Below are 26,453 nucleotides of genomic sequence, written 5' to 3'. Positions count from 1 at the left end.
TTTGTGGTGAAAGCACTTTTTGGAGAGTTGATTTCAGACTTTAAATTCTTTATCATAGTTTCCCACAATATTCTTCAGAAAAGAAATGTCACATCTCTCTAGACTCCAGGATGGCAATGACGCTTTTGGTGATAATAGCTCACATTTACTGGCTCTTACTATGTGACAAGCACAAAAAAATGACAGCTATCATCTCACTTAATCTTTACAATAATTCTGGAAGATGGCCTTGTCATTATTTCTACTTCTAAAAGGAACACGAAGATAGTAATCTGCTTACCCTTGTTTAGGTAATAGAGTCAAGAAATGTTTGCCATCTGATGACTTGGGTCAGGAAAAGTTGACTTAAATGGGGCTACTGCCCTCTCCTTTGGTCAGTATATGAGAAACTGGAGTTCATGAAAATAGAAGCCCTTTGACCAGAGGAGGTCCTTTTTTTCCTGGCACAAACTAGAGCATCTAAACATACTGTAGCTCTCTCGGGGTGTCTGTAAGTTCTTGCAGGAGAAGGATCTCTGAGAGGGGCGTCTCACTTGACCTCCTGGAGCATGTCTGGTAGAGAAAGCAGATTCCATACGTGGGAGGAACAGCGAGATTATCCCTTCCTCTCATGGTGTGACCTTAACTGGGCTGTTGATCGCATTCCTTGCTTCTGTCACTCAGAACCGGAAAGCAGTGGAAGGAGGCATCATGCTTCCTCGGACAGAGCTTTGAGGGCTCGCTGCCTCCCATGCTCTTCCCTTCTGCATGTTGGCATTCGAATTGCCTTCCTTTGGAAAAGGATTTGAAAGTCAGTGACTTCGATGGGTGTTACCGAATAGGTGTGCAAAGATCAACTAAGAAAAGTGACTTCCCTTTAAAGGACAGATTGTTAGGCCCTTTGTAGTTCTGTGTTTTACTCTGAGGAGAAATAAACGGGCATGAACTCAATAATAGGCTTCAGTGGTAGAGCTTGTTAACAAGGATATTGATCACCAAGGAGGACTAGGGTAATCCTTCCCTTGAAATAAATAAATACAAATATAAATATTTTATACACACACACATAATGTCTGTGTTTTTCATTTCAAAAGTAGTGGAGAGACTCACTCATCCAAAATAATTTAGAAGCAGCCTTAGTCTACAGAAGACTGATTAATTCACTGGCTCTGTTACTCTTACTGTGTAATCTCCAGGAATCTAGAGTACTGCTTACTTCCATAAAATTACAAATTTCACTCCATTACTTACTGTAGTCAAGCCGAGTTATTGATCAGCTATGTTTAGAAATACACTACAGAGCCACTATGTTGGGCAAAAACCCTGCTTTTAGAAAAAAAAGAAAGATTTTTAATTGTCTGACTGCGGGATCATTACATCCTAAACTTAAGACAGTGGAGAGGAGGCTGACAGGGCATGGGTTAAATATTGACCCAGAACCTGAGTTCTATCCTGATTCCTTTTATTAGTAGCATCATAATCCACTGAACAATTATCGAGAGGGCGGCTTTATCTGTTTCACACTCATCACAACATACCTCTGAGATAGGAAGGTGTTTTGGAAGATATGCTGAGGCTCAAAAGTCGACCAGTTTGCTAAGGACACTGCTAGGCAGTGGAGCCAAGACCTGCACGCCCCTCGGACTAACTCGGGGGCTTGTACCCTGCTCCTATCCTATACAGACACTAAAACTTACTTCCACTTATTTCATAATTATTACTGTTATGGATAAAAAAGAAAGAAAAACTTATGAGCTAGGAATGTGGTAGGTGGGGGTCAAGCAATGCTATAGAAATGTACTCTCAGGGCGCCTGGGTGGCTCGGTGGGTTTAAGCCACTGCCTTCGGCTCAGGTCATGATCTCAGGGTCCTGGGATCGAGGCCCGCATCGGGCTCTCTGCTTAGCAGGGAGCCTGCTTCCTCCTCTCTCTCTGCCTGCCTCTCCGTCTACTTGTGATTTCTGCCTGTCAAATAAATAAATAAAATCTTTAAAAAAAAAAAAAGAAATGTACTCTCAGTTTATTGGATGGTTGGGTTTTTTACTTCAAATTTTTTTTTTTTTTTTTTTTTTTTTTTGCTTAGAAAGCCCAAGACACCCCAGAATCTGTTGTGAATCTTCAGCATCTCACTGGGATTACTTCCTTCAATATGAGGGCTGTTTGATTTCCTGTCTGTCCATTGGATGGGAGCTCATTTATCAAAATAAGAGAATTCCTTCCTTCCTGAGACAGTGATTTTGTAGAACCTACTCTCTTTTTATGAATTTTAAAAGATGTAGGATATTCTGAGATGAGGAGGGTTGGTCCAAGTTGGAGAGTGATGTTAGTTTCCGCTTTTAGAGAGGAATTCTCATTTGCCTTGATTGACTGGTGGGCATCGTGCGCTCCCAGGTGAAGAAGGATTGTATCTTGGCGTTGGAAGGACTCCTCTGTTCCTGGTCCTCTGGAACAGAGCTGGTAAAACCGGAAACAAAACCCACGTGTGTGTATTCTTTCTCATCTGCTCTCCCTAGCAGACATTGTCCTTTCCAAAGGAAATTGTGGGAGTTGCCTTTCCCAAGTAGGGTACTTATCTTGTCGGGGGAGGGGAGCAAAAATCAGGATCAGCTGGGATCGCGAGAGGCTTGCTATATCTGACATCAACAGTGACAGAAATCTTTATGGACAGTCACAGAGTGCTCTATCTTTGAAAAAGGAACATGCTAGATTGAGCTGTATGAAACTGCTCATTTTGCAATTTCATATTGTTCAGCCTCGTGGTTAACATAACTTACCTCTTCTTGATAAACGACGATTATGAGGATTGTCCTAATTATATGATTGACGCTAACTGTTGGCTTTCTCCTTCACTTTCCTGCCTGATGGCCTGACAGGTTTCATGCTGCTTTAGGGTGTGAGCGCGTGCGCGTGTGCGTGTAAATACATGTAACAGGCTTTACTGTTTCAGCCACTTTACAGTGTACAATTCAGTGGCATTTGGTACGTTCTTCCTGCAGTGCGGTCATCACGTCTGTCTAGTTCCAGAGCGTTTTCATCACCCCAAAAGGAGAGCCCCTACCTGTTGAAGCAGTCGCTTCCCATCACTCCCTCCTAACCCTGGCAATCGCTAATCTATGTGTTGTCTTTGTGGGTTTTTTGCCTTTTCTGGATGTTTCCTATCAGTGGACTCTTAGAGCATGTGACCCTTTGTGACCCACGTCTTTCTGTCAACGCCCTGTTCTCATGGTTCTTGGTGTTGTAGCAGGTGTTCAGGGCTGAGTAGTATTTGTTGGATGCTGGTACCATGTATCGTTTGTGCACCCACTTGGGGTGTTTCAGGTCTCCTTCCTCCATTCCGACTGTCACTGTCCCTCCCGAAGTCTGCACGCCTGCCAGTGGCCGCGATGTCTGCTGGCCCCTTTGGATTTTCTGTGGGTTGGGAAATCCTCCTCATTCTCTTGAAAGTGGCTTTCTCTTTCTCTCTCTCTCTCTTTTTTTTTTTTTAAATATTTTTATTTATTCATTTGACAGACAAACATCACAAGTAGGCAGAGAGGCAGGCAGAGAGAGAGAGAGAGAGGAGGAGGAAGCAGGCTCCCTGCTGAGCAGAGAGCCCGATGCGGGGCTCAATCCCAGGACCCTGAGATCATGACCTGAGCCGAAGGCAGAGGCTTTAACCCACTGAGCCACCCAGGTGCCCCTCTTTTTTTTTTGTTAGGTTTATTTGTTTATTTTAGAGGGTGCGGGGCGGAGGGGCAGAGGGAGAGAGAATCTCAGGCAGACTCCCTGCCAGGCACGGAGCCCCACGTGGGGCTCCGTCTCAAAGCCCCGGCATCATGACCTGACCTGAGCTAAAACCAAGAGTCGGATGCTCTGCTAACTGCGCCGCCCAGGCACGCCTTGAAAGTGGTTCTAGATCTTGCCATACTGTTCACACTTACAGCCTGATCTTTTCTTTACTTCCAAACTTTTCAAAGGAGTAATATTTTCTACCTTTAATTTCACCTCCCATTTTCTTCCCAGTCCCTTGCAGTCCGCTTCTCGCCACACCAGTGCACTACTGAAATGACTCTTGCTTGACTCATCACTTACCTAGTGATGGCACAAGTGCGTGGCTTCCTTTCCGTCCTCTGTGAACATTTGGTATCACCACCTACATTCTTGACTCTCCTCTTTTTACACCTTCCACGCTGTTGGCTCATGTTTCTCCTGCCACACCTGGTCAGCTGACGTTCCCATGTCCACTCTGACAGCTCCTCTTCCCCCGTCCCTATGTGGGGAACTTCTCCAGGCTCAGGGCTAGCTGCTTCCTGCTCTGTGTTCAGGTAGCAGTCTCCACAGTTCTCCGTCAGACGCACGACACTGTGTTGTAGCTGTTTCTCATGCTTCTCCCCACACAGGCTGTGAGATGGTGGGAACCACAGTGCATAGTATACAGGTTCGAATGAATAAGCGAGTGACTAGACACATAACCCCGTTTCAAGCCAGGGCCACAGAAACCTTGACTACTCTTTCTACTTTTTTTTTACATGATGTCAGTTCCTTCCAGTGTCACAGAGTTGTGCTTGCCAGAAGCCTGATCACTAAATGAGCAGGTCACATGCCCTCTGTGGGTACTGGAAGCATACAGGGCAAAATGAGGCAGGGTCATGTTGTCTCAAGATTAATGGAAAGATACAGAGCAGCATTTCCTATGATAGAGAATATTAAAAGTAATCATAACAATAGAAGTTCTTCTACAAAAATAGCCACCTGAAGTAGTTACTTCTGAAATGTCTGAGACATGATTTCCCATGTATTCCTCCTTGTAAGGATTGCAGATGCACCGAGCTGTCACTATGGGCACAGTGTTGATTTCTCCCTCCAACCGCCATCCCAGTTATTTGCAAAATGAGGTTACAGTTGGTTTGTAGAAACTGGACAAGGATTAGATCTCAATAAGTGCTTTATCAACACTTGTACAGCAAACGCAGTCTATGGAAAATTGGGGTTACCATCTAGATTGACTTATGAATAATTGCCTGCAAATGTTAAACAAGCCTGGATTCGCAGATGTGACTGTTGAGAAACAGAACACTGCTTTTAAGTAAACTCTGCTGCCCAGCATGGGGCTCTAACTCCTGACCCCAACATCAAGAGTCACATGTTCTACCAACTAGGCCTGCCGGGTGCCCCAAGGCAACACTGTTTTTAGCTTGTCATAATTTATTTTAGAAGACAGAGAACATTAGCCATTGTAATTTTAATCTGGGCTCAGAGACTTCTGGGCAGGTAGGGCTGAGTGAAATGATCATGGAATCTTTCTTCCTCAATACCTAATGAAGTGAACACACTCTTCTGGTTATTTAAAAAAAAAAAAAAAGATGTCTCCAGGAAAATCGAGCAAAGCCAATGGGCCTCATGCTGTAAATATTAAAACTGACAACCAAGAGAAGGAACATGACTGTGGTTTGACTCTTTTAACACTGTTCGCAGTGGTGAGAGAAAAGAAAATGTGTAGCAAAATCCAGATAATTTTTTTTTTTTTTTTTTTTTTTTAGAGCGGGATGGAGGGAGAGAGACAGAGGCAGAGAGATAGAGAGACAGGGTGGAGGGGCAGAGGGAGAGAGAGAATCCCAGGCAGGCCCCATGCCCAGCCCAGAGCCTGATGTGGGGCTCAGTCCCACAACCTTGAGACCATGACCTAAGCCAAAATCAAGAGTTGAACACTCAACCAAGCCACACAGGTGCCCCAGAATCCTGAGAATTTTTACTCTACTTCTCCTCATCCTTATGCCAAACTCAGTTTAGGGAAAATTAGATTGAAGAGGTGAATAGTCATCCTAGAAGAAAAGTCACAGAAGAATCTTAGAGGCTAGAAGCTCTCTTTGACCGTCTCAGGATTCTACCAGCGGCAGGAAGAACTGCCGGTTATCATTTTCCATAGCTAGTCAACAAAGAGTGGCTTAAATAAAAGGAAGAGGAGGGGCGGTTCCTATCAAATGATAATAAGTCCTCAGGTGCGCAGTCCAGCTGAGTTCTCAAGAAGGTCCTCAGGAACCCTCCCCTCCTTTCTGCTCTCCTGTTGCCCTTAGCGTGGACCTTGGTTACCAGGGCTCTTATACCTCCAGGGATTGTGAAACTTTCCAGGAGGAAGTCAGGGAGGGACAGAGTGGGGAACGGCTGAAAGGCCTTCTCTTTACATGGTTTTGTCTTTTAATTTGGAGAGGAAAATTCTGACCTCTGTAATAGTATCGTGTAACCACCTCCAGCCATAAATGAGGCTGCATTCCCCTCTCTGGGAAGGGAAGGCAGCAGAGGAGGTGAGACTAGATGGTAAAAAAGACAATTTTGTAGTATCTGCCCGAGACTGAAGCCTGAAGACATGTTCCTGCAGCAGTAGGATCCCCTTTGTTCAGAGGGGGCGCTAAAGGGAAAATCCATGAAAGAGACCTCCAATAGACTGTGCATGTCCCCTTAAAAGCACTTCCTCCAGCCCTCCAGCTATAGAGATGAATGGGCAATGGAGCCTGGTTTTCCTGTCGTACCTTGGAGAGGGAAGATTAAAGGTCTCAGATAAAGTAGGTTGGGTATCTGGGGAAAATGAATTTATATTACATGTGAACAAATGGAAGGTCTAGGTAGAGCTGCCCGTAGTAAGATGAACCGTTGAATGCCTTTTGCACCAAAAGAAGAAAAAAAAAAAAAGAAAGAAAGGGACACAGGAATCCAAAGAGAGATGAGGAATTCAGGCCATGAGAAAACATTACCCAAAGTGGAATATTGCTTTGTATTATATAAAAACTCCAGTGACTTAAATAAAACAAGGGTTCAAAGAGATGATGAAATGACACAAGTGGAACAGAAGACGTGAAAAGTTAAGGAACTGAGTGAAGACCAAAGAGCACCGTGTCAGGACTGCGAAATAAGTCAGAAAGGAGCCTAATGAACATTTCTAAACATCTGAAGGAAGGGCGTGAGCTAGTAGTCCTAATAAAGAGGGGAACAAAGATACTGAGGAGTTGGAGGATAATAGCTGTGGAGGACAGAGATAATCCGAATTAGGATAATTACCATCTCTGCAGCAAGGAATTCAGCATATGTAACAGAAGAAAATGTTAGGAGATACAATAAGGAAATTTCCCCACGTGAGGAAACTGAGTCTGCACACAGGAAGGACATGGTGGGTTGTATGGAAGCTCAATTAGGAAACCCCCGGGCTGGTCGTGGTGGTGGAGGATACCGGGACGAAGCCATTGACACCAAAGCAGACACTGATTATTAATGAAATTCAGAAATCTAGAGGTAATTCTGCCCAAGCAGAAGAGGCTTTTAGGTCCCCCAATAATAGGTCTGTGATCAGAGGAGCGAGACTGATACAAAGTGAAGGTCAAACCAAGCTTTATTTCGTGCCAAGCATGGAGAATCAAACCAACCGTTCGGGGCTGCCTCTTACAGAGAGGGCAACCCCTCCCTGCCTCACAGACTAACTTTTATAGAGCAAAGGCCATGTGGTTGAGTCTGGCCAATGAGATTGTAACACACAGAGAAAGCTGCACAGTCATGCTAGGTCACACACGGGTGGCCAATTGAATTACACTTCACCCCATACTAGCTATTTGAACTAGCGTATCACCTTGGTCAGAATTGGTGCCCAAAAGGCGGGGGCCCACACTCCTTGGTAGCTAGGCAGACAGTATGCGCACCCCACTGATTGGATGTCTCCACCTGGCCCAACTCATCCCTGCATCTGGGCTCTGTTATCTCTACCTGACCTGATCCACCCTTGTATTTGGGCCCTGTTATCTGGGACTGGTGGACTATATTTTACTGGTTTCCTGGACTTCCTTTTAAGTAGGTTCCCCTGGGTGGGGGACAGGGTCAGTTTAAGTTTTACTGCATAAACAACAAAATGGCTGTTTAATCCAAGATGGAATTGCTCTGGCTAAAAAGGTCCTTACAAGGCATATTCCTTATAAAAAGGTTAAAAAAAAAAAAAGAACTGATCCACTGGGGCCACATTCAATGCCAGAAAACTGTGCCACACTGTTCCCAAAGTTTTGTAAGGGACAGAAGAAATGATCAGGAGTGTCATATCCTGGCAGTTATTTCACAGATAAGAAGACAGGCAGGTGTTTTCAAAAAACATCTGAAAAAAAAAAAACATCATGAAAGAACTTAGAAGCTGTAGCATCTGTGAGTCCTTCTGGAAAGTAAGCCGTTTGCTGATAAAATCTGGAGGTGAATCAAAAGTCAGGATTTAGCTAAAGAGAAATTATGGCAAAAAGGCCTAGTATTGGTGTGAGCACTAAATGCAAGTGAGTAGACAATTAAGCTAACAGCTCAGGGAGCTGCAGATACAGAATAGAGTCATGTTTCAACTTGATTTGGAAGTTATTTCAAACTTTGCAAAAAGTTATAAAAAGAGAACACAATACTCATATACTGTAAGGAGTTGTTTTTACCTAACCACAGTGCAGTTACCAAATTCAGGAATTTGCAACACTGTTATTTAATGTACAGGCCATATTTCTGTTTAGGCAGTTGTCCCAGTAAATGTCCTTTATACTTCCCTCCCCACCCCCCATCTGGTACATGATCCAATCCAGGATCATGCATTTCATTCACTGACTCAAATCTCTTTCATTTTCTTCATCTGGAATGCTTCTGCCATTCTTTGTCTTTTATGAATTGACTTTATTTATTTTTTTTTTTAAAGAATAGACCAATGATGATGTATAAAAGCCTTCATTTTGGGTTTGTGTGATGGTTAATATGATGGTTATGCATTTTTAGCAGGAAGATAATGTGTCCTTCCAAGAGGCATGTCATGTTGCTTTATCCCATTTATTGGTAATGTTAATTTTGATCACTTAGTGAATGTGAGTTTAAAACACTTGCAAGATAAAAGCAGGGAGGAAAAAGGAGAAAAACCTAGACAAATATACAGAGAGAATATGACTAACAATACATGAGGTGATAAAGTGGAAGAAAGCATCCAGGAATAAAAATCAGAGATTAGGGGCGCCTGGCTGACTCAGTGGGTTAAAGCCTCTGCTTTCGGCTCAGGTCATGATCTCAGGGTTCTGGGATCGAGCCCCGTATTGGGCTCTCTGCTCGGTGGAGAGCCTGCTTCCTCTTCTCTCTCTTTCTTTCTCTGCCTGCCTCTCTCCCTACTTGTGATCTATGTCTGTCAAATAAAATCTTAAAAAAAAAAATCAGAGACTAAGTTGACATGTGTGTGCACTGTGTTAAGAGCTACTTCATATGTATTGGGCTCACTCAGTCACAGTCCCCTGCCCTGTGGCCACACAGTCACACAGTCAGCAGCACTCTTGACAAAGAACCATCATATCTATGTGTGTGTGTATTTGAAAATACAAATGTGTGTGTGTGTGTGTGTGTATTTGTGGTTACAACAGATTTTCAGGATATGAGGTTTAATATACAAAAGTGAAATCACTGTTTTATATGCCAGCAATGAACAAGTGGAATTTGAAATTGGAAACATAATACCATTTATATAAAGCTAAAACTTAAGTCTTCACTATAAAGCTATGGTAATCAATACAGTGTGAGATTGAGAAAATAGAGCAGTAGAACAAGGGCTCAGAAATAGAGTCACATAAATAGGCAACTGATTTTTGACGAAGGTGGAAAGACAATGCAATGAAGCAAAGATTGTTTTTCCAAGAGGTAGTGCTGTAACAAGTAGACATCCACATGCAAAAAAGTGAATCTGGACACAAATATTACATCCTTTACGAAAACTACATTGAAATGGATCATAAACCTAAATGTAAAATGCACAACTATAAAACTCCTAGGAAAGAAGATTAGGGAAAACCTAAATGACCTTGGATACAGTGGTGACTTTTTAGGAACAAGACCACCAATGAAATGAGCCACAAGAAATAACTGATAAGCTGAACTTTATTAAAACTTAAAACTCTTGTCTGTGAAAGACAATGTGAAAGAGAATGAGAAGACAAGATTTGGAAAAAGCATTTACAAAGGCTACATCTGATTAAGGACTGTTACTCTAAATATACAAATAACTCTTTACACTCACAATAAGAAAATGAATAATCCAATTACAAAATGGATGAAAGTCCTGAATAGACATGTCCCTAAGGAAGATATGTAGGTGGAAATAAACATATGAAAAGTAGCTGAACATCATAAGTCATTGGAGAATTTTGAATTAACAATGAGATAATATGATACAACCATCAGAATAGCCACAATGTAAAACATTTTGCAACATAAGTGCTGGTGAAATTGTGGAGGAACTGGAACTCTCATTCACTGCTGGTGGCAATGCAAAATGGTATAGCTGCTTTGGGAGACAGTTGAGTTTCTAACAAAACTAAACACACTCTCACCATAAGATCCAGCAGTTGCGCTCCTTGGTATCAACCCAAATGAACTGAAAACTTAAATCCACACAAAAGCCTGTGCATGGCTGTTGATAGTAGATTTATTCACAGTTTCCAAAAACTTGGAAACAACCAAGATGTCCCTCAATAGGTGAATGAATGAACTTCGGTCATCCAGATGACAGAATATTATTGAGCACCAAAAAGAAATGGCCTCTCATGGCCATGAAACCACATGGAGGAACATTAGATGCATATTACTGAGGAAAAAAGCCCATTTGAAAAGGCTATGTATCATATGGTTCCAAAGATAAGACATTCTGGAAAAAGCAAAACTATGAAGACAAGAAAAAGATAGTGGTTGTGGGAGGGGTAAAGTGGGGGCAAGAGTGAACAGGGAGAGTACCAAGGATTTTTAGGCCAGTGACACTATTTTGGTTATACTACAATGGTGGCTGCATGTCTTTCTACATTCATGGAAACTCCTAGAATGTACACCACCAAGAGCGAACCTAAGGTAAACTGTGAACTTTGGGTGTCAGTGTAGGTTTAGTGCTTGTAACAAATGTATTACTGTGGTGTCGGATGTTAGTGTGGGAGGCTGTGCATGTATGGGGACAGGGAGTGTGTGAGAAATGTCTGTACTTTCTGTTCAGTTTTGCTATGCACCCAAAACTCCAAGACATAAACTTTATTAATTGGAAAAAAGTTTGTAATTTACCCATAATAAAATTAAATGTAAATGGATTAAACACTGATTTAAAGAGTGTTGGCAGGGGCACCTGGGTGGCTCAGTTGGTTAAGAGGCTGTCTTCAGCTTGGGTCATGGTCCCGGGGTCATGGGATCAAGCCCTGCTCAGCGGGAAGCCTGCTTCTCCCTCTCCCACTTCCCCTGCTTGTGTTCCCTCTCTCCTTGTGTCTCTCTCTGTCAAATGAGTAAATAAAATCTTTTAAAAATAAAAATAAAAGAGTGTTGGCAGACGTTAACGGGTTGAATTTTTTAAGATGATGATCTGATTATATGCTGTTTGGAAGAGACACAGCTTAAATACAAAGACACAAATGGATTCAAAGTGAAAGGATGGAATAAGATATTCCTTGCCAACAGTAACCAAAAGCACCTTGGAGTGGCTATAGTAATATCAGACCAAATAGACTATTAAGACAAAAATTGTTACTAGAGACAAAGAAAGACATTTTATGATAATAAAAGATAAACTACGGGTGCCTGGGTGGCTCAGTGGGTTAAAGCCTCTACCTTCGGCTCGGGTCATGATCCCAGGGTCCTGGGATCGAGCCAGGCATAGGGCTCTCTGCTCAGCAGGGAGCCTGCTTCCTCCTCCCTCTCTGCCTGCTACTCTGCCTACTTGTGTTCTCTGTCAAATAAATAAATAAAATCTTTAAAAAAAAAAAAGATAAACTATAAGAATTATATATACACCTAATAATAGAACCCCAAAATATGCAAAGCAAAACTGATAGAATTAAAGGAAGAAATGGGGCTGCTCAGTCAGTTAGGCATGTGCCCTCGGCTTGGGTCATGATCCCGGGGTCCTGGGATCAAGTCCTGAGTCTGGCTCCATGCTCAGCAGGGAGCCTGCTTCTTACTCTCCCTCTTCCTCTGCCCCTCCCCCTGCTTGTACTCTCTGTCTCTCACTTTCTCTCAGGTAAATAAATAAATAATCTTTAAAACGCTTAAAAAAAAAAAAAGAATTCAACAATACTAGTCGGAGACTTCAAACTTCAGTAGCTTATTTCACTAACAGAGCAACTAGAGCGAGAGGATCAGCAGCTGGAGACTGGAACAGCACTGTGAATCAGCTAGACCTGACAGTCATCTGTAGAGCACCCAACAGGAGCGGAATCCGCGTGCTACTCAGGTGCATGGGGAACATTCTCCAGGATAGACCATTAAATAGTCTCAGTGATTTTAAAAGGATTGAAATCATGTGACGTATTTTCTGACCACCATGGAATGAAACTGGAAATTGTAACACAAGTATCCCAAGTGTTCTGATTGTCATTTCCCTGTTGGACTAATGATGTTGGGCATCTTTTCATGTGCTTCTGGCCTTTTATATCTCTTCTCTGGTCAAGTGTCTCTTCAGATCTTCTGCCCACTTTTAAATTTGGTTGTTTGCATATTACTGAGTTGTGAGTGTTGTTAGTAAGTTCTAGATACAGGTTATCAGGTTGTGTTTGCAAGTGTTTTCTGAGTCTTTGGCTTGTCTTTATATTTTCTTAACAGTATCTGTTGAAGACCAGCAGTGTTATATTTTTTTTTAAAGATTTTATTTATATATTTGACAGAGAGAGATCACAAGTAGGCAGAGAGGCAGGCAGAGAGAGAGAGGAGGAAGCAGGCTCCCCGCTGAACAGAGAGCCCGATGCGGGACTCGATCCCAGGACCCTGAGATCATGACCTGAGCCACAGGCAGCGGCTTAACCCACTGAGCCACCCAGGTGCCCAGCAGTGTTACATTTTGATCAGGTCCACTGACAGGGCTTGTGTTAAATTTTGATCAGGTCCACTGACAGGGCTTAGAAGCAACAACACTCCAATATTAGTGAGTAGACTTAGCACCTAGATTTTTTTTAAAAATGTGTTTCTGCATTTAAAAGATTCTTTAAAGAAATGGCTGATTCCAGGGCTAGGGCAGAGAGGGTACAAGACGAGCCTGGAATATCTTCTATATCAGGATGAAAGGAAGTGCTTAAACAGTACTGGAGATTATGGGGCGCCTGGGTGGCTCAGTGGGTTTAGCCTCTGCCTTCGGCTCAGGTCATGATCTCAGGGTCCTAGGATCAAGCCCTGCATCAGGCTCTCTGCTCAGCAGGGAGACGGCTTCCTCCTCTCTCTCTCTTTCTCTCTGCCTGTCTCTCTGACTACTTGTGATCTCTGTCAAGTAAATAAATAAAATCTTTAAAAAAAAAAAACAGTATTGGAGATTAGTCAGAAGCATATCATAATCAAGTCGAAAGTGCTCCCACTGACCAAATCTGGGAAAATTTGAACATCAGAAGAAATATTGATAGGAATGGAGGATAGCTTATTGAATAACATTAGAATAACATGATATGTCATGGAAATGATGTATTTAAATATAAATAAATGCAGGAAAATGACATTTGGTGAAATGACAGCTAATAAATAGGTGAAATGATGGAATTAGAAAATCACCACTGGGTAGCCGTGATGGTAGTACTTTATTTAGGGAAGACACATCAGTTGGTGCTAAAAGAAATGGGTTGATGTTTTGCTAGGAGCCGAATGCTTACACGTTTTCAAAGAATCTCTTCACAAAATACATATTAATTACAAAGAAAAAAAATCATACCTTTACAGTGGAGAAACATGGATGATACTTCTTCACCCAAGTGATCAAAATTACCCTTATCAAAAAACAACCTACTGTGTGCCTTGATCCCTGTTGAGGACAACACAAGATCAGTTCTGTCGTGTTCCTGACCCAAAGTGTGTGCTCTGACTCTCCTCATATGGAAGCATCAGATGAATCCAAATTGACCTTGTGTTGGCTTGTGTGACTCCAGACTGTCAAGGTCACAAAAAATAAGGAAAACAGTGAGGAACTAGATTAAAGCAGTAGAGCCACTAGATGAACTTGTCAACCTGGACTGGGTCCTAGAGCAGAAGAAGGGAAAAACGTCATCTCCTATGAAGAAGTCCGTACCATAAGCATTCCAGATTTCTGTTCCATGGAAATTCAGGCACAGTGCACCCTCCAATAAAGAGGGAGAGTCTCTGCATACTTGTTCTTTAAAGTGTTGAATGATTTTTCACGTTAATAATTTATTTTCTCTGTTGAGTGAGTCATCGGCCTTTTTATCTTCATTTATCTTCATTGTAGGTACTTCTCAGTACCCACTTTAAATCATAAAACAGCTTCCTTGTTTAAAAAATAAATATAAACTGTAGAAAAGGGCGTAAAGGGGAAAAAAAAAGCCCCTCATCTCCACATCCCACTCTCCAGATGTTCCCCCTCTTATTTTAGTTGTTAAGGTTTGTCTCCCACCCCTTTCCCTTCCCTTCACTCTTTAAAATTTTCTAAATATTTTTTGTGAATTACTCATGCAGCAAAAGCATACATCTTCAGTGGACGAGGAAAGCAGAGTTTAAATCGAAAAAACTATGTTTAATCTCAATAGATTTTGTGTTTAATATAATTTTATGTTCAAAACACAGTTATGAAAAAAAAACAAAAAAAACAGAGTTATGTATATTTAAGAACTTTAAAAGTATGAAGACACAGCAAAGCATATGCACAATTGATACAAAATCAGAAATAAGACCATACCTCCATACAGTGACACTTAGTGACACTTGCTCTGTGTGATTTCAGTGAAGGAGCCAGAATGTTAACAGTGAAGTTTTCACTCATTCATTTAAGAAATGAAAGAAACATTTATCGAATGTTGAAGATACAGCCTGTACTGAGGAAGGGGAGTCATCCGGGTCATAAATGATTTATAAATTAACAGCTGTACATGATGTACTAACCACTGCTCTTTTTTCACTCTCCTGGCCCACTGATTTATCCATCCTGGCCTGGGAATGGGACATGTGGGATGAGAAATAGCTCTCTCTCTCTGGACTTTTGTAACGAACTGAACTTCTTGTGTGTTTTTTTCCAGCTAGAAGAGGAGAGATCTGTGCTCAATAATCAGTTGTTAGAAATGAAAAAGAGGTAGGTTTTCTTTTTGTGTTTATTGTTTCGTGTATGTGTTTAATTAGGAAAATGTCAGAACACGATGTGACTTGTAGAAAATATGCTACCTTCTCATATTCAGAAAATTGGATTATGATAGTTTGGTCCTCGTGATTAATAAATGATGAAAATGTATTTGCAAAAGTTATGGTATTTATTACCAAGACAAAGAATAGGTTAATTTTTAAGCCTTTTTCAGTTGCATTTATTCATAAGTGTTCTAAAATCGGATTGTCTCATTACATTGTTGTTACCTCCTCATTTTCAGGAGCTAAAAATGCTGTTAATTTTACAAAGAGTAATTGATCGGCATATAAATACTGATTGCATTATATAAAAATGATAACTTTTCAATAATAATAGCATCAATTTGAATTCTGTTTGTCCAAAAAAAAAAAAAGAGAAAATAGCTTTGTTCTTGTTCTTTCGTGATAATCCAATGATATGTAAGTGGAAACCTTCTAGCACTTTTGAGTAAGCATAAACGGGCCCCGAGAAATAACCGCTGAGAAGCCTGACGCTTCTCTACCGCGACCGTCTCCGGTCTGCTCTTCTAGAACGTGCGGTTTGTGTCTAGAGAAATCCTGCGCTTTAGGGCGCCCGCCGAGCCGCCGGGGGGCGCGCTCCGGCCGAGAACCGCCGCCCGCGCGGTACCTCGTGGATGAGCCCCGCCACGGCGACGCGCTTTTTTTCTTAATGAAACTAAAAATAACTCTCCAAGAATATTTGAACCGAGAGCTCGTCCGTGCTCTCGCAGTGTCTTATCCGGGTCAGGCAGGAGGACGCCCCCTCCCCGCCGACTGGTGGGTCCCGCGGGGCCGGCTGTCCCCTCCCCCACCCCGCACCGCGGCGCGGCGGTTGCTTAGGAACCGAGGGCTTCATTCACCCACAGAGTCGTGGGAGCCGCGAGCTGCGCTCTGGCGGGCGCTAGGCCTGCGTCCAACAGCGCCTTTCCTCCTTTCTTTCTTTCTTTCTTTTTTTTCATTAAGAAGTACTAAGATTCGTTCTTCTGAGAAGTTTCACACCAGAAGGCGCGCACGTTTCGTCAGCGCCCCCGCCCCGGTCCCGCCAGCTGGTCCGCAGGCGCCGGGAGCTGTGGGAGCCGCCGGCCCTTCCTTCCGGCCCGCGGGCGGGCGGCCGCCGCTCTGCCCCCGGGGGTGGGGGGGGCGCCTCAGGATATTGGGTTTTACATAGTTTCTTTCAAGAGAGCCTCCCGAAGCAGTAGTCGGGGGGGGTGTGAGGACAGTCGCGGGGCTTACTCCCGAGGCACTGCGGTCAGCGAGCATATGGAAACGGGCTGGTGGAAGTCGGCGAGCGCGCCGTAGCCCTCTGCATTCGTGATCCACAAACCTGATCTCAGAGCCACCCGGTGGTGTAGGGCGGGGGGTGCACTTACAAACGGGGAAACGGAGGCCCGAGATGGCAGGCGGCCGGCCAGCAACCCGGATGCAGGCCTAAGGTCCCCGAGGGCTTCCGGTTTTCATGCTGCCTCTTTGCTCACTGTGCATTTTATTGTTACTCTTAAATCTTTTTTTTTTTTTTTTCTTAGAATAAAGCTGCCATGCTTCCTTAGTCTTTACCATGTGACTTTAAATTACATGCCTTTCAAAATGTGCTCAGGCATGTGACTTTTTTCATGGCTTAAAAAGATGAGCTAAGTTTGGGTACGTGCTAAGGCCACTGTTTATGTCCCCAACTTTGCTCCCATTTTTGAGTCCTGGATGAGTTTAGGAGATAGTCTCCTGAAAATTACTCTCTATATCAATAAATGCAGATAGAGGTGGCAATTTTTTCTGAAAGTGAAAATTTTAAAAACCTAACTTCTCCTGTTTTGCACTATTCTATTGCCAAATTAATCCTCGTGGACCGTTATGTCTGAAATCTGAATGCAAATATATTGTAGCTAACAATTTGGGCCCTTAAATGCCTGCTAAAAGCCAGTTTGACAATGGATTCATAGGTCGATTGTGTGTGTGTGATAGTTAAGTAAATTGAGCATGGGGTGCTGAAAAGAATTTGATAAGCTCTTAATTTAAAAGGCTGAAAAGTACTTAAGCCATAAAGGTATTTTCAATGTTGTTCATGCAAGAAGAGAAGTCTTAGACAAGAATTTAATTGAGAAGTGATCTCTGAACATACATAGTCAAAGTATTAGCTAACTGTGTCATTCAAATGGTCATCGTATTGAAGGGCAGAACTTATTCCTGACCTGTAGGCCCAAACTACTTACCATTCAGTAGTAGCATTGTCCTATATTTGCTACAGTCTTTTGGTATCTGAACATTGAATTGCAGGCAACATGTAGTAAAGGCTTTTCTCCTAACATAAACACGTAATCATTATTTTGGAAACTGGTTTCCAAGTTAGGCAGACCTCTTTCAAAACAGGCTTCCAGACAGCCGACAGAGCAGAGCCAACCTTGAATTGCTCTGCCTGCCGGAAGTGGAGAAGCAGGTTCCTCTATCTACTGAAGCCTGGAGCAGATTGGGGAACGTGGTTGGCTTCCCTCCTCCAGGCTTTGTGGTGTCACGGAGAGCCCAGATCTCAGATGCGGACTCTTCGGAGTCCTAATTAATTCAGTTAGTGTAAATGCAGGCTAAACGTCAGGAACCGAAACTGGTTGGCGATACGGAGTCTGAAGAGGTCCTGTGCTACTTCGGCTCATTAAGCTCACTGTGGGTTGCTGACTGTCTGTCTGGAGCTTGCGCTACTTACCAATGCTCATTTCACCCTCTCTTTTCCCTTCCCTACTCCTGCTTCCTTTGCTCTATCTGTGTGTCTTTAATGGTAAGACTAAAGAAAGTCTATCCACGTTATAATAAATAAACTTAATATATTTTTAGTAAAACAAATTGTTGTATATATTTTTTGGCTGCCTTTGTCCCTCTGTGTCTTGCTTTTGTTTTGTAAAATATTCTCAGCAGTACACACACACACACACACACACACCCCACACACCAGTTTTATACCTATATACAGCAAAGAACTTCGGCGCAAATTTAGCTCTCCTTACTGTACCTGCATTTCTCTTCATGTTTCTAATATTTGGTTCTTGTTATCTTGCATTTTTAAAGCTTGCCCAGTAACACTTTAAGGTATTTGCTTCATTACTAGAATTTATTTCTTTAGTAAGTAGTAAGGAAAGAATCTGGGTAATATGTTCCCCTTGGGGGAAAGATTTCTGGCCCCCATAGCTGTTCTTTCAGATCATGTTTATCTTCCCTTCTTGATACTTGCAGTGACAGCAAGTCACTCTGGCCAGCATGGCTGCAAGGTAACGGAGGTGCCCCCCCGCAGTGTGCTTTGTGACTCAGATGTCAGTAACCTTGGCATAAGTGACTTAAATTAGTCCCTCTTAGTTTGCGCAGTGGGGTTAAGGCTTAGAAATAGCCTAAGAAGCCAGCAACAAAGATCTGCCATAAAGACGAGCTGCCAAAGGCTCCTTGTCCTGTCATTTGGTCTATAAATCACGAGGCGGATCCCTTTCTTAACAACGTGTCTTTTGATCACTTGTACAAGAAACGTTCTGCTTGCCATCTTCTTAGAAAGCAGCCTCCCTTACGGGTTGTGTGTATGTGATAAACAGATGAAAGTTCCTGTACTTTTTTCCTTCTGCCAGCTGGTGGTGTCTCTATCCCTCCCTAACACAAAGACCGGATGAGATTTGGGCTACTTAGAGTTCAGATTATAGAAGAACTAATAACCCCCCAAATGCTGGTATTTTTCAGTAAAAACATTAAAAACTACATTTTTTCAGATTTCACTTGGATTTGTAGCAAGTGAAACTCTCGAAATAGTTTTTACAATAGAATAAACTACCAAATAAGTTTAATTGAAAGTTAAGGAGCCCCAGATTTTTTGGGTAACTTCGGATAACATCAGATGTTTACTTTCCAGGTGGAAGAAGATATTTACTATCCATTCCTTTCATTAAAATTTTTGCTTTGTTTTAACCTAAACAAGATCCTGTTTCCAAGCAAGATGTTGTTCATTTAGTGATTTAACAACACCAATACCCACCCCCTCTCCAGTGTTCATATCCGGCTTGGGTGTTGAATTCAAGAAATTCCTGTAAGTCTCAGATTCTTTTCTTACTACTTATCATCCTGAAGTGTAAGTGTAAGCCACACAACAAGATAAAAACAACACTTATATTTTCATCTTCGTGTAGAATTTCAATTTACCATAAATCATGAGAATTCTGTAATTCGTGTGCCGGATATCTTGGGTCTCACTAACCAGACATACATTCTGCCATTTCTAACCTGGGCCTCAGTTTCCAATCCTTCCAGTCAGTTCTAAAACAGACTGAACATGCTGACATGCCCAGCATTCACTCAGTTCCTTCTTCTAGAACCAGGAGCCATCTGGCTGCTTGTCGTTGAAGTTTTGAACTCTCACCGAATCATCTACACCAACGCAGTGTTGTGGGTTGGATGGCCTTAGGGCCAGCTAGGACCTTTTTACCCAGTCTGTGTTTTTCCCAAAATATTTTTGAGATTCAAGGACTTTTCCCCTCTTGTTTCATACTGCACATAATTTAAAAAACCTTTTCATTTTGAAATTTAAGATTTACAGAAGAATCTCAGAGGCAGTACAGAGAGTCCTCACGTACCCTGTGCCCCGTGGCCCTTGATATGCCCATTGTATACTCCTTGGTACATTTGTCAAAACTGAGAAAGCAACATTGGTTCCATGTGCTTAGCTAGACTCTAGACTTCATTCAGATTTCCCCAGTTTTCCCATTAATGTCTTTTTCCTCTTCTGGGATTCAGGCTAGGAAACCACACCGCATTCGGCGGTCGTGCGTCTGCAGCCTCCTTCAGTCTGGCACAGTTCCTCAGTCCGTCCTCATCTTTCATGACCTTGGACTTTTGAATGCATGTAATTTTTACAACAAAAATTTAAATAAACACACACACTTAAACGCACAGTAGCTTGCCCTTCTGGGTTTTATCAGTTGTGTCTCTGCCTTCCGTCCCTGTCTTCCCTTCATCTTCTCCTTCCTTTTTCCAGCCCTGGACTCCAGGATAAATGTTTCCCTCTCCTTAAGGCCTGGTCCCATTCCCTCTGCTGACAACCAAATGAGAACATAAACCAAGCACTCTGACCGTCTCCCTCCTGACTCCTCCCCGCCCATGCTTTCTCGTTCTACACCTGGAAATCCATTTTTAACACTTCTGTTCCAGCCTTTATGTAATTACCTTTCATCTCTATGAGCAACGTAATGTCCTTTCCACATCCTGTGGATGAAAAGTCATACCCTTTCAGTATGAATTGCAGTAATAGCCTTTGCTACTGTTTTGGCCCATGAGATCTCAAAAACACATTCTCGGAAGTTGCCAAAAATTACTGAAATTAGTGAGAACCAACCGATACCTCCAGCATAAAACTGCTCTGCATGACATCCGTGTATACTCGCTTTGCATGTGTGTATTTTAATTGTTGTTATTGCTTGGTAATAATTTATTCAAGAAGTAACAGAATTCAGTTGGGGGGGTAGATTTTAAAAGAATTCTTTGGGGGTAACAGTCTTGTTTTGTTTTGTTAATTCTCCATCTTCCGAAGTTATTAACTTGTTTCTTTAAATTCAAATGGATACAATGATATGCAGATTCTGCATGTCTTTGCGTAGGTAAACTTGTTCTCCTTCACAGTGAGTAAAATTTCAAGTAAAATTTTGCAAGCGTAATAGCCTCAGCCCCCTTTAAAACTTCCCCGCGATACGTTTTTCTTTATTGTTAACTCAAGTTAATGTGTCTGTTCTAGGACTGTTACACACCCACCACTCTCTTGGTTGATTTCTGGAATTTTTTTTTTTTTTTAACTCTTTGGTCTTTTAGAGAATCCAAGTTAATAAAAGACGCAGATGAGGAAAAAGCTTCCTTGCAGAAATCCATCAGTATTACTAGTGCCTTACTCACCGAAAAGGACGCAGAGCTGGAGAAGCTGAGGAATGAGGTAGAGTACCCTGTGAGGGGGCCGGGCCCGCTGCCTCCTCTGTTCCAGCTGCGAGCCTAAGCTAACGCGCTGCGTTTCAGGTCACAGTGCTCAGGGGAGAGAGCGCCTCCGCCAAGTCCTTGCATTCGGTCGTTCAGTCTCTGGAGTCTGATAAGGCGAAGCTTGAACTCCAGGTCAAGAACTTGGAGCTCCAACTCAAAGAAAACAGGCGGCAGCTCAGCAGCTCCTCAGGTAAAGTGATGGCCACGTGGTGCTTCTTTCCCACCCCGACGCTTCCTGCAGAGGACCTGTTTCCCGTGAGATGACCTTGGAAGGCGGCTGGGCTGCCCCTGACCTACCCCCTCTGCTTTTGGCTCTCTCCCACCACTGACTCAGATAAGGGCTAGTCATGACCCAGGTCCTGCACACGGGGACGTGCCTGGCATGCCCCCTTCCGGAGCGTTGGCAGCGACAGGAGCTGTAAGTGACAGCTGCCCTCCCAGTAGCGGTGGGCTCTGAAAGGGAGCTGCCCGGACCGGGAGCCCAGGTGGTCCCTTTGTGAGCAGGTGACAGCTTGCTTTGCCACTTGAGGTCCCAGGTGGGTGTGGCGGGCATCTTCCACAGTGGGGGGCCATCCCTGAGGGAGAAGACAGGCAGGGGAGGGCCAGCCTCTGTACACCATGTCTGCCCCTCGGGGCTCCAGATGCCCCACAGGAACCCATGAACTGTTCCCAAAGAGGCCCATTTGGGAATTTCACGTGAAAATATGTGTCTGATACTGGCTCGTTGGTTGCAGTAACACCGGGGAAAAAAGATGGACGTGTTGTGAACCCCCCTTCTTTTTTTTTTTTTTTTTTTTTTTTTTAAATATAAGGCAATACTGATACTCAGGCAGAAGAAGACGAAAGAGCCCAGGAGAGTCAGGTAATACTCCCCCCCCCTTTTTTTTTTTTCTTGGTTTACTATTTTAAAAGATCATTTAACTTTTTGAAGAGGTGGTACATTCATATGGTCTAAACAATCAGTAACATTAAAAATATATACAGTAGAGAGGTGCCTGGGTGGCTCAGTCATTAAGTTTCTGCCTTTGGCTCAGGTCATGATCCCAGCATCGTGGGATCGAGCGCCACATCGGGCTCCCTGCTCCATGGGAAGCCTGCTTCTTCCTCTCCCACTCCCCCTGCTTGTGTTCGTTCCCTCTCTTGCTGTGTCTTTCTCTGTCAAATAAATAAAATCTTTAAAATATATATATATATATATACATATATACAGTAGAAAATCTCCATCCACACACCATCTCTCATCTGCTCAGTTCCCAGGCTGTCAAACAGGTAATCATTCTTACTGGTGCCTTTTTAAAGAATCTTTCCAGAGATGTGAAAACATATATATAAAAAACAAAACTACTTGTCTCTTTCCTCTCCTTTTTGATACAAGTGGTGGCACATCTGGTCTTTTTAGTAGCTGTATAGTATTCCCTTATATGGATGTTTTGTGATTTAATCAGTTCCTTGTCAGTTGACATGACATTTGGGATGTTTTCGATCTTTCAGATGTATTAGGAACAATGCTATAATGAAGTATCTTGAACATCTATCATTTTGCAGATATACTACTATTTAGTTAAGACAGATTCGTAGAAGTAGAATTGCTCTGTCAAAAGATTCCTTGCTCCTCTTGACCTTAAAAAGACAGAGTTCTTGAAAACTATTTCCCTAAAGCCACAATTATCAAACAGCCTTAGTTTTAAAAATAGGATTATATGGAGGCAAACTATTCCATGTTTAGAAATAAATGGCACATAAACAACTAATGTCCACCTTCAATTTTAATAGTACATTTTGGATATATTTATTCTGTTCAAAACTCAAAGGCATAAAAAACCATCATCTTCAAAGAAAAATTTAGTGAGTTTGTAGTTTGTTTTAGTTATCCAACATCTCCTTTGAAAGACATGAAAAGATTCAACAGATGCACTAACTCACCTTAATAGTGTTGTCTGCTTGGTCTGTGCTTCTGTCTGATAAGCAGAGACTCAATTAACCGTGTTTTCTTTTCTCCTTTCCTGTCTGCTTCCATCTGTTTCATCTGCCGCTGCCAACACTTTGTTCCAATCAGCAAATGGTTTGTTTTATGTTTCCTAATTTGTGAGCATGCGTGAGTGTGTGTGTGGTTTGCCACTATACTTAAATGCATTTTATGACTTTTTCTTCTTCCTGCGGTGTAGCTCCTAACACAATAAAGCCTTAGAAAACAGACCCCCCGCTTCAGTGTTGGAAGGGGTCTCCAGCCGAGAATCCTGAAGCTAGTGGTTGCTAGCTCTGTTTCAGAACTTGCCCTAGCAGGAGAAGTCGGGCCAATATTTCTTTAAAAAGTGAAATATTTCACTTTTAATATTGTAAAGTGGGATTTATTCAGTGGATATTTAGAGAAATTTGACCTCTTTTATTATATATAAGAGGGAAAAAATGTTTTTAAATTAAAGTGCCCTTGGTTTGAAGGAGACATTAGGACGAGAGTGTCTCCTCCTGATGGTCACCTCGTTGTCCCACTGCTCAGTGAATCTTGGCACAGGTGCTCCTTGGACATGTGGTACCTGAGTGCTGCTCTATCGCGTGTGCCACTGTCTCCTCAGTGGAAACGGAGCTTGAGCCTTCCCTTTGAAACACCTCCGTTTTTCTCTTACGATGACATATGCTGACTGTTCCCTGGGACCAGTCAGTAGATGTTAAGCAGTGGCTGGGGGGCGGATTTCCATGAACTTGTCCAAATCTACAGAGCCTAAAAGTTCTGGATTTGTCCCAGAGTTTAATGGAACAAATGACTGGTTAGGTTTTTTGTAGAATTTTGTATATGTATGTGTGTATATATAAACCATTTAAACGTGGACTCAGTAACGGCCACCATTTGCCCCTCCCGTGATGCCAGCACATTCCGCAGCCATAGCGTGAGAGTATGCTTTCATGATGTTCTTGATCCTCCAGTGTGCATTTTAGGCATTTCATACATTTGTGTCTTTTTTTTTTTCTGGACAAATCAGATTGATTTCCTGAATTCAGTAATAGTGGACCTTCAGAGGAAGAATCAAGACCTCAAGATGAAGGTGGAGATGATGTCCGAAGCAGCCCTTAATGGGAACGGCGATGACCTAAACAACTACGACAGGTATTTTATATTGAGCAATGCTGGTCAGAACCTTCGTTCCACCAAAATGAAGGTTTTTAAAGTTACACGTTCTTCGGTGGATTGGAGAAACAATTGTCTTGGCCATAAATCGATTTCCATAAATCTGGCAAGAGAGTGATGTAGCACTCTATAAATGATTTGATGGGAAAGTTTCAAGTGTGGACTGTAGAACGACCAACTTGAATTAAATGTACGACGTATACTCGAGGCTCCCAGACTTGGCCATAAGTAGTTCTTGCTTCTTTTGTGTTCTTTACAACTGATGCTGTCTCAGAATTTCATCTGATAGAGATGAGTTTCTGATCATACACATTAACCTTTGTAGTGACGACCAGGAGAAACAGTCCAAGAAGAAACCTCGCCTCTTCTGTGACATATGTGACTGCTTTGACCTCCACGACACAGAGGACTGCCCCACCCAGGCACAGGCGTCAGAGGACCCCCCCCATTCCACACACCATGGCAGTCGGAGCGAGGAGCGCCCGTACTGTGAAATCTGTGAGGTGTTTGGGCACTGGGCCACCCACTGCAATGACGACGAGACATTCTGATGGGTCCAGCCTCGCGCCGGGCTCTCAGGGGCGCGGGCACGTAGGCGACAGAACACCAGCATCCTGTGTGCAGACTTCCGGAGAACCCACGTTATTTTTGACCCCATCCACAAATCTAAGAAAATATTTTGAGCTTTTAGTCTCCCCTTAGAATTTGAAATAATAAATACTTAGTGGGTGAGTTTTCACCTCTAATTTTGTCTTCTTGATTTTTAAAAGTTCTGACAAGACATTGCACCAGATGCCATTACATTTACTGCCCCGAGGGAACCCTCCTAGAACAATCCCTACCCTCACAATACCTTATTTAAGTAACTTTAAATTATGCTGTTACTTTTCATATTTGCACTAAAAATTTCCAGGCTGCGTTTGTATATTTAGATGTTTGGGTTAAGCTCTGACACTGGAATGAGTTGGAAAAATGTGCCATTTTGCATTTTCATCTACTCATTTAAAGTATTTTATTCTTAAAGAAGTATCTGAGCTCTTTGCACTACCTGTTGTCAGTAGTGCCTTTATTTCAGGCTTGATAATACTTGGGTGTGATTATAAAATCATGAAGCAGGTAAAGGGAGGGGGCAGCCCCAAACTGCTGTGGGGACATTTTATAATCTATATGCTGCACCTACTCACTCGACTGTGCTGTTTTGTTCATTGGTTTTGCATAATTTCAGCTTCTATATATTATATGTATATATTTTTTAAAAAAATCTATATTTTGGGAAAAAACAATGACTTTCTTTTCAGATTTTTACCTTTATGAAAAAGAAAACACATCAAGACATGATGAACTAGGCCAGAATATAACATCATGTGGCTTTGCAACTGTTTTTTTCTGTTTTCACTTTGTTTCTTTATCAGATATAAATAACTGGGAGAGTTTTCTCCAAATCTGTTTCTTTCTCCAGCAGATATCCCCAGCAGTCAATTAACTAGATAATAAGCCACAGTAAAACACCTAAATTAACCAGTCTGCAATCTTTACAAGTTTTTTTTACCGTGTTCTTAGATGAATGTACGATGAGAAATTCAACATTAATAATTTTGGAGTTTCTTATCACAAAAAATAAAAATGAAGGACCTCAACCATCAGAAGTTTATCAACCAGTTTGAATCTATTTATCTTCATTTGAATGTCTTTTAGAATATGTAAAAAGTAATAAATGTGTCTTCCATGCTACATGTATAATAAGAACTTCTATAATTGTATATATGCCTTTGATGTATTTTTCCCCTCAAGATTATCAAACATGTGTCTGACAAGTGAAAAATCTGTAATGAGTTGAAATTTTTGGTTATAAACATATTATAATAGGAAGTGTTTCACAAACAAAAATGTAAAGCAGTATTAAAATTGAGAAAACAAGTGTTCTGTATCGACTTTAATAAATGGTTCTTTTTTGCCAGTGGTAGTAAACTGATATTATTGTTTTACTTGTTTATATTATTTATTCTCAGGTTTATTTGTCTATGTTTTTTCTTAAATGAGCAAGCACTATATATCCAAATAGAAATTTCTACTGCAATCTTGTTGATAAACAGCTTTTAAGAAATCAATGTATCCCCCCAAAAAAAGAAAACGTATTCCCATCTCAAAGCATCCTATGACCCCTTAACATAAAATCAATACTACGATTATTATCCATTGCTATATCACACTGTAATACCTGACAAAAATATAAATGGCACAAGATAGTACCAATTATCAATCCACAGTGTTTTAGAAATTCTGAA

The 26,453-nt window shown here is 42.0% G+C and overlaps 1 protein-coding gene across 15 annotated transcripts in view; it reads left to right on the top strand.

Annotated features, from left to right (window-relative positions):
* The window catches only part of CLIP1 (CAP-Gly domain containing linker protein 1), a 121,301-nt gene extending 95,170 nt beyond the window's left edge, over positions 1 to 26,131 (top strand). For 11 of the 15 annotated variants that reach the window (XM_032311225.1, XM_032311224.1, XM_032311216.1 and 8 more), the window contains 7 exons: positions 14,969 to 15,021; positions 20,886 to 21,003; positions 21,084 to 21,234; positions 21,857 to 21,906; positions 23,101 to 23,106; positions 24,023 to 24,147; positions 24,494 to 26,131. In XM_032311225.1, the coding sequence (XP_032167116.1) occupies positions 14,969 to 15,021; positions 20,886 to 21,003; positions 21,084 to 21,234; positions 21,857 to 21,906; positions 23,101 to 23,106; positions 24,023 to 24,147; positions 24,494 to 24,719 (729 nt within the window). In that variant the 3' untranslated portion in view covers positions 24,720 to 26,131. The remainder of the gene's footprint in view (positions 1 to 14,968; positions 15,022 to 20,885; positions 21,004 to 21,083; positions 21,235 to 21,856; positions 21,907 to 23,100; positions 23,107 to 24,022; positions 24,148 to 24,493) is intronic. The other 4 variants (XM_032311223.1, XM_032311220.1, XM_032311215.1 and 1 more) reach the window with 1 other exon arrangement.
* Positions 26,132 to 26,453: the final 322 nt, after the last annotated feature.

Source organism: Mustela erminea, chromosome 13 (genome assembly GCF_009829155.1).
Source record: "Mustela erminea isolate mMusErm1 chromosome 13, mMusErm1.Pri, whole genome shotgun sequence".
In the NCBI taxonomy this organism is placed as follows: domain Eukaryota; kingdom Metazoa; phylum Chordata; class Mammalia; order Carnivora; family Mustelidae; genus Mustela; species Mustela erminea.
Note: the sequence above shows the minus strand (reverse complement) of the source record. Positions and strands in the feature narration are given on the sequence as shown.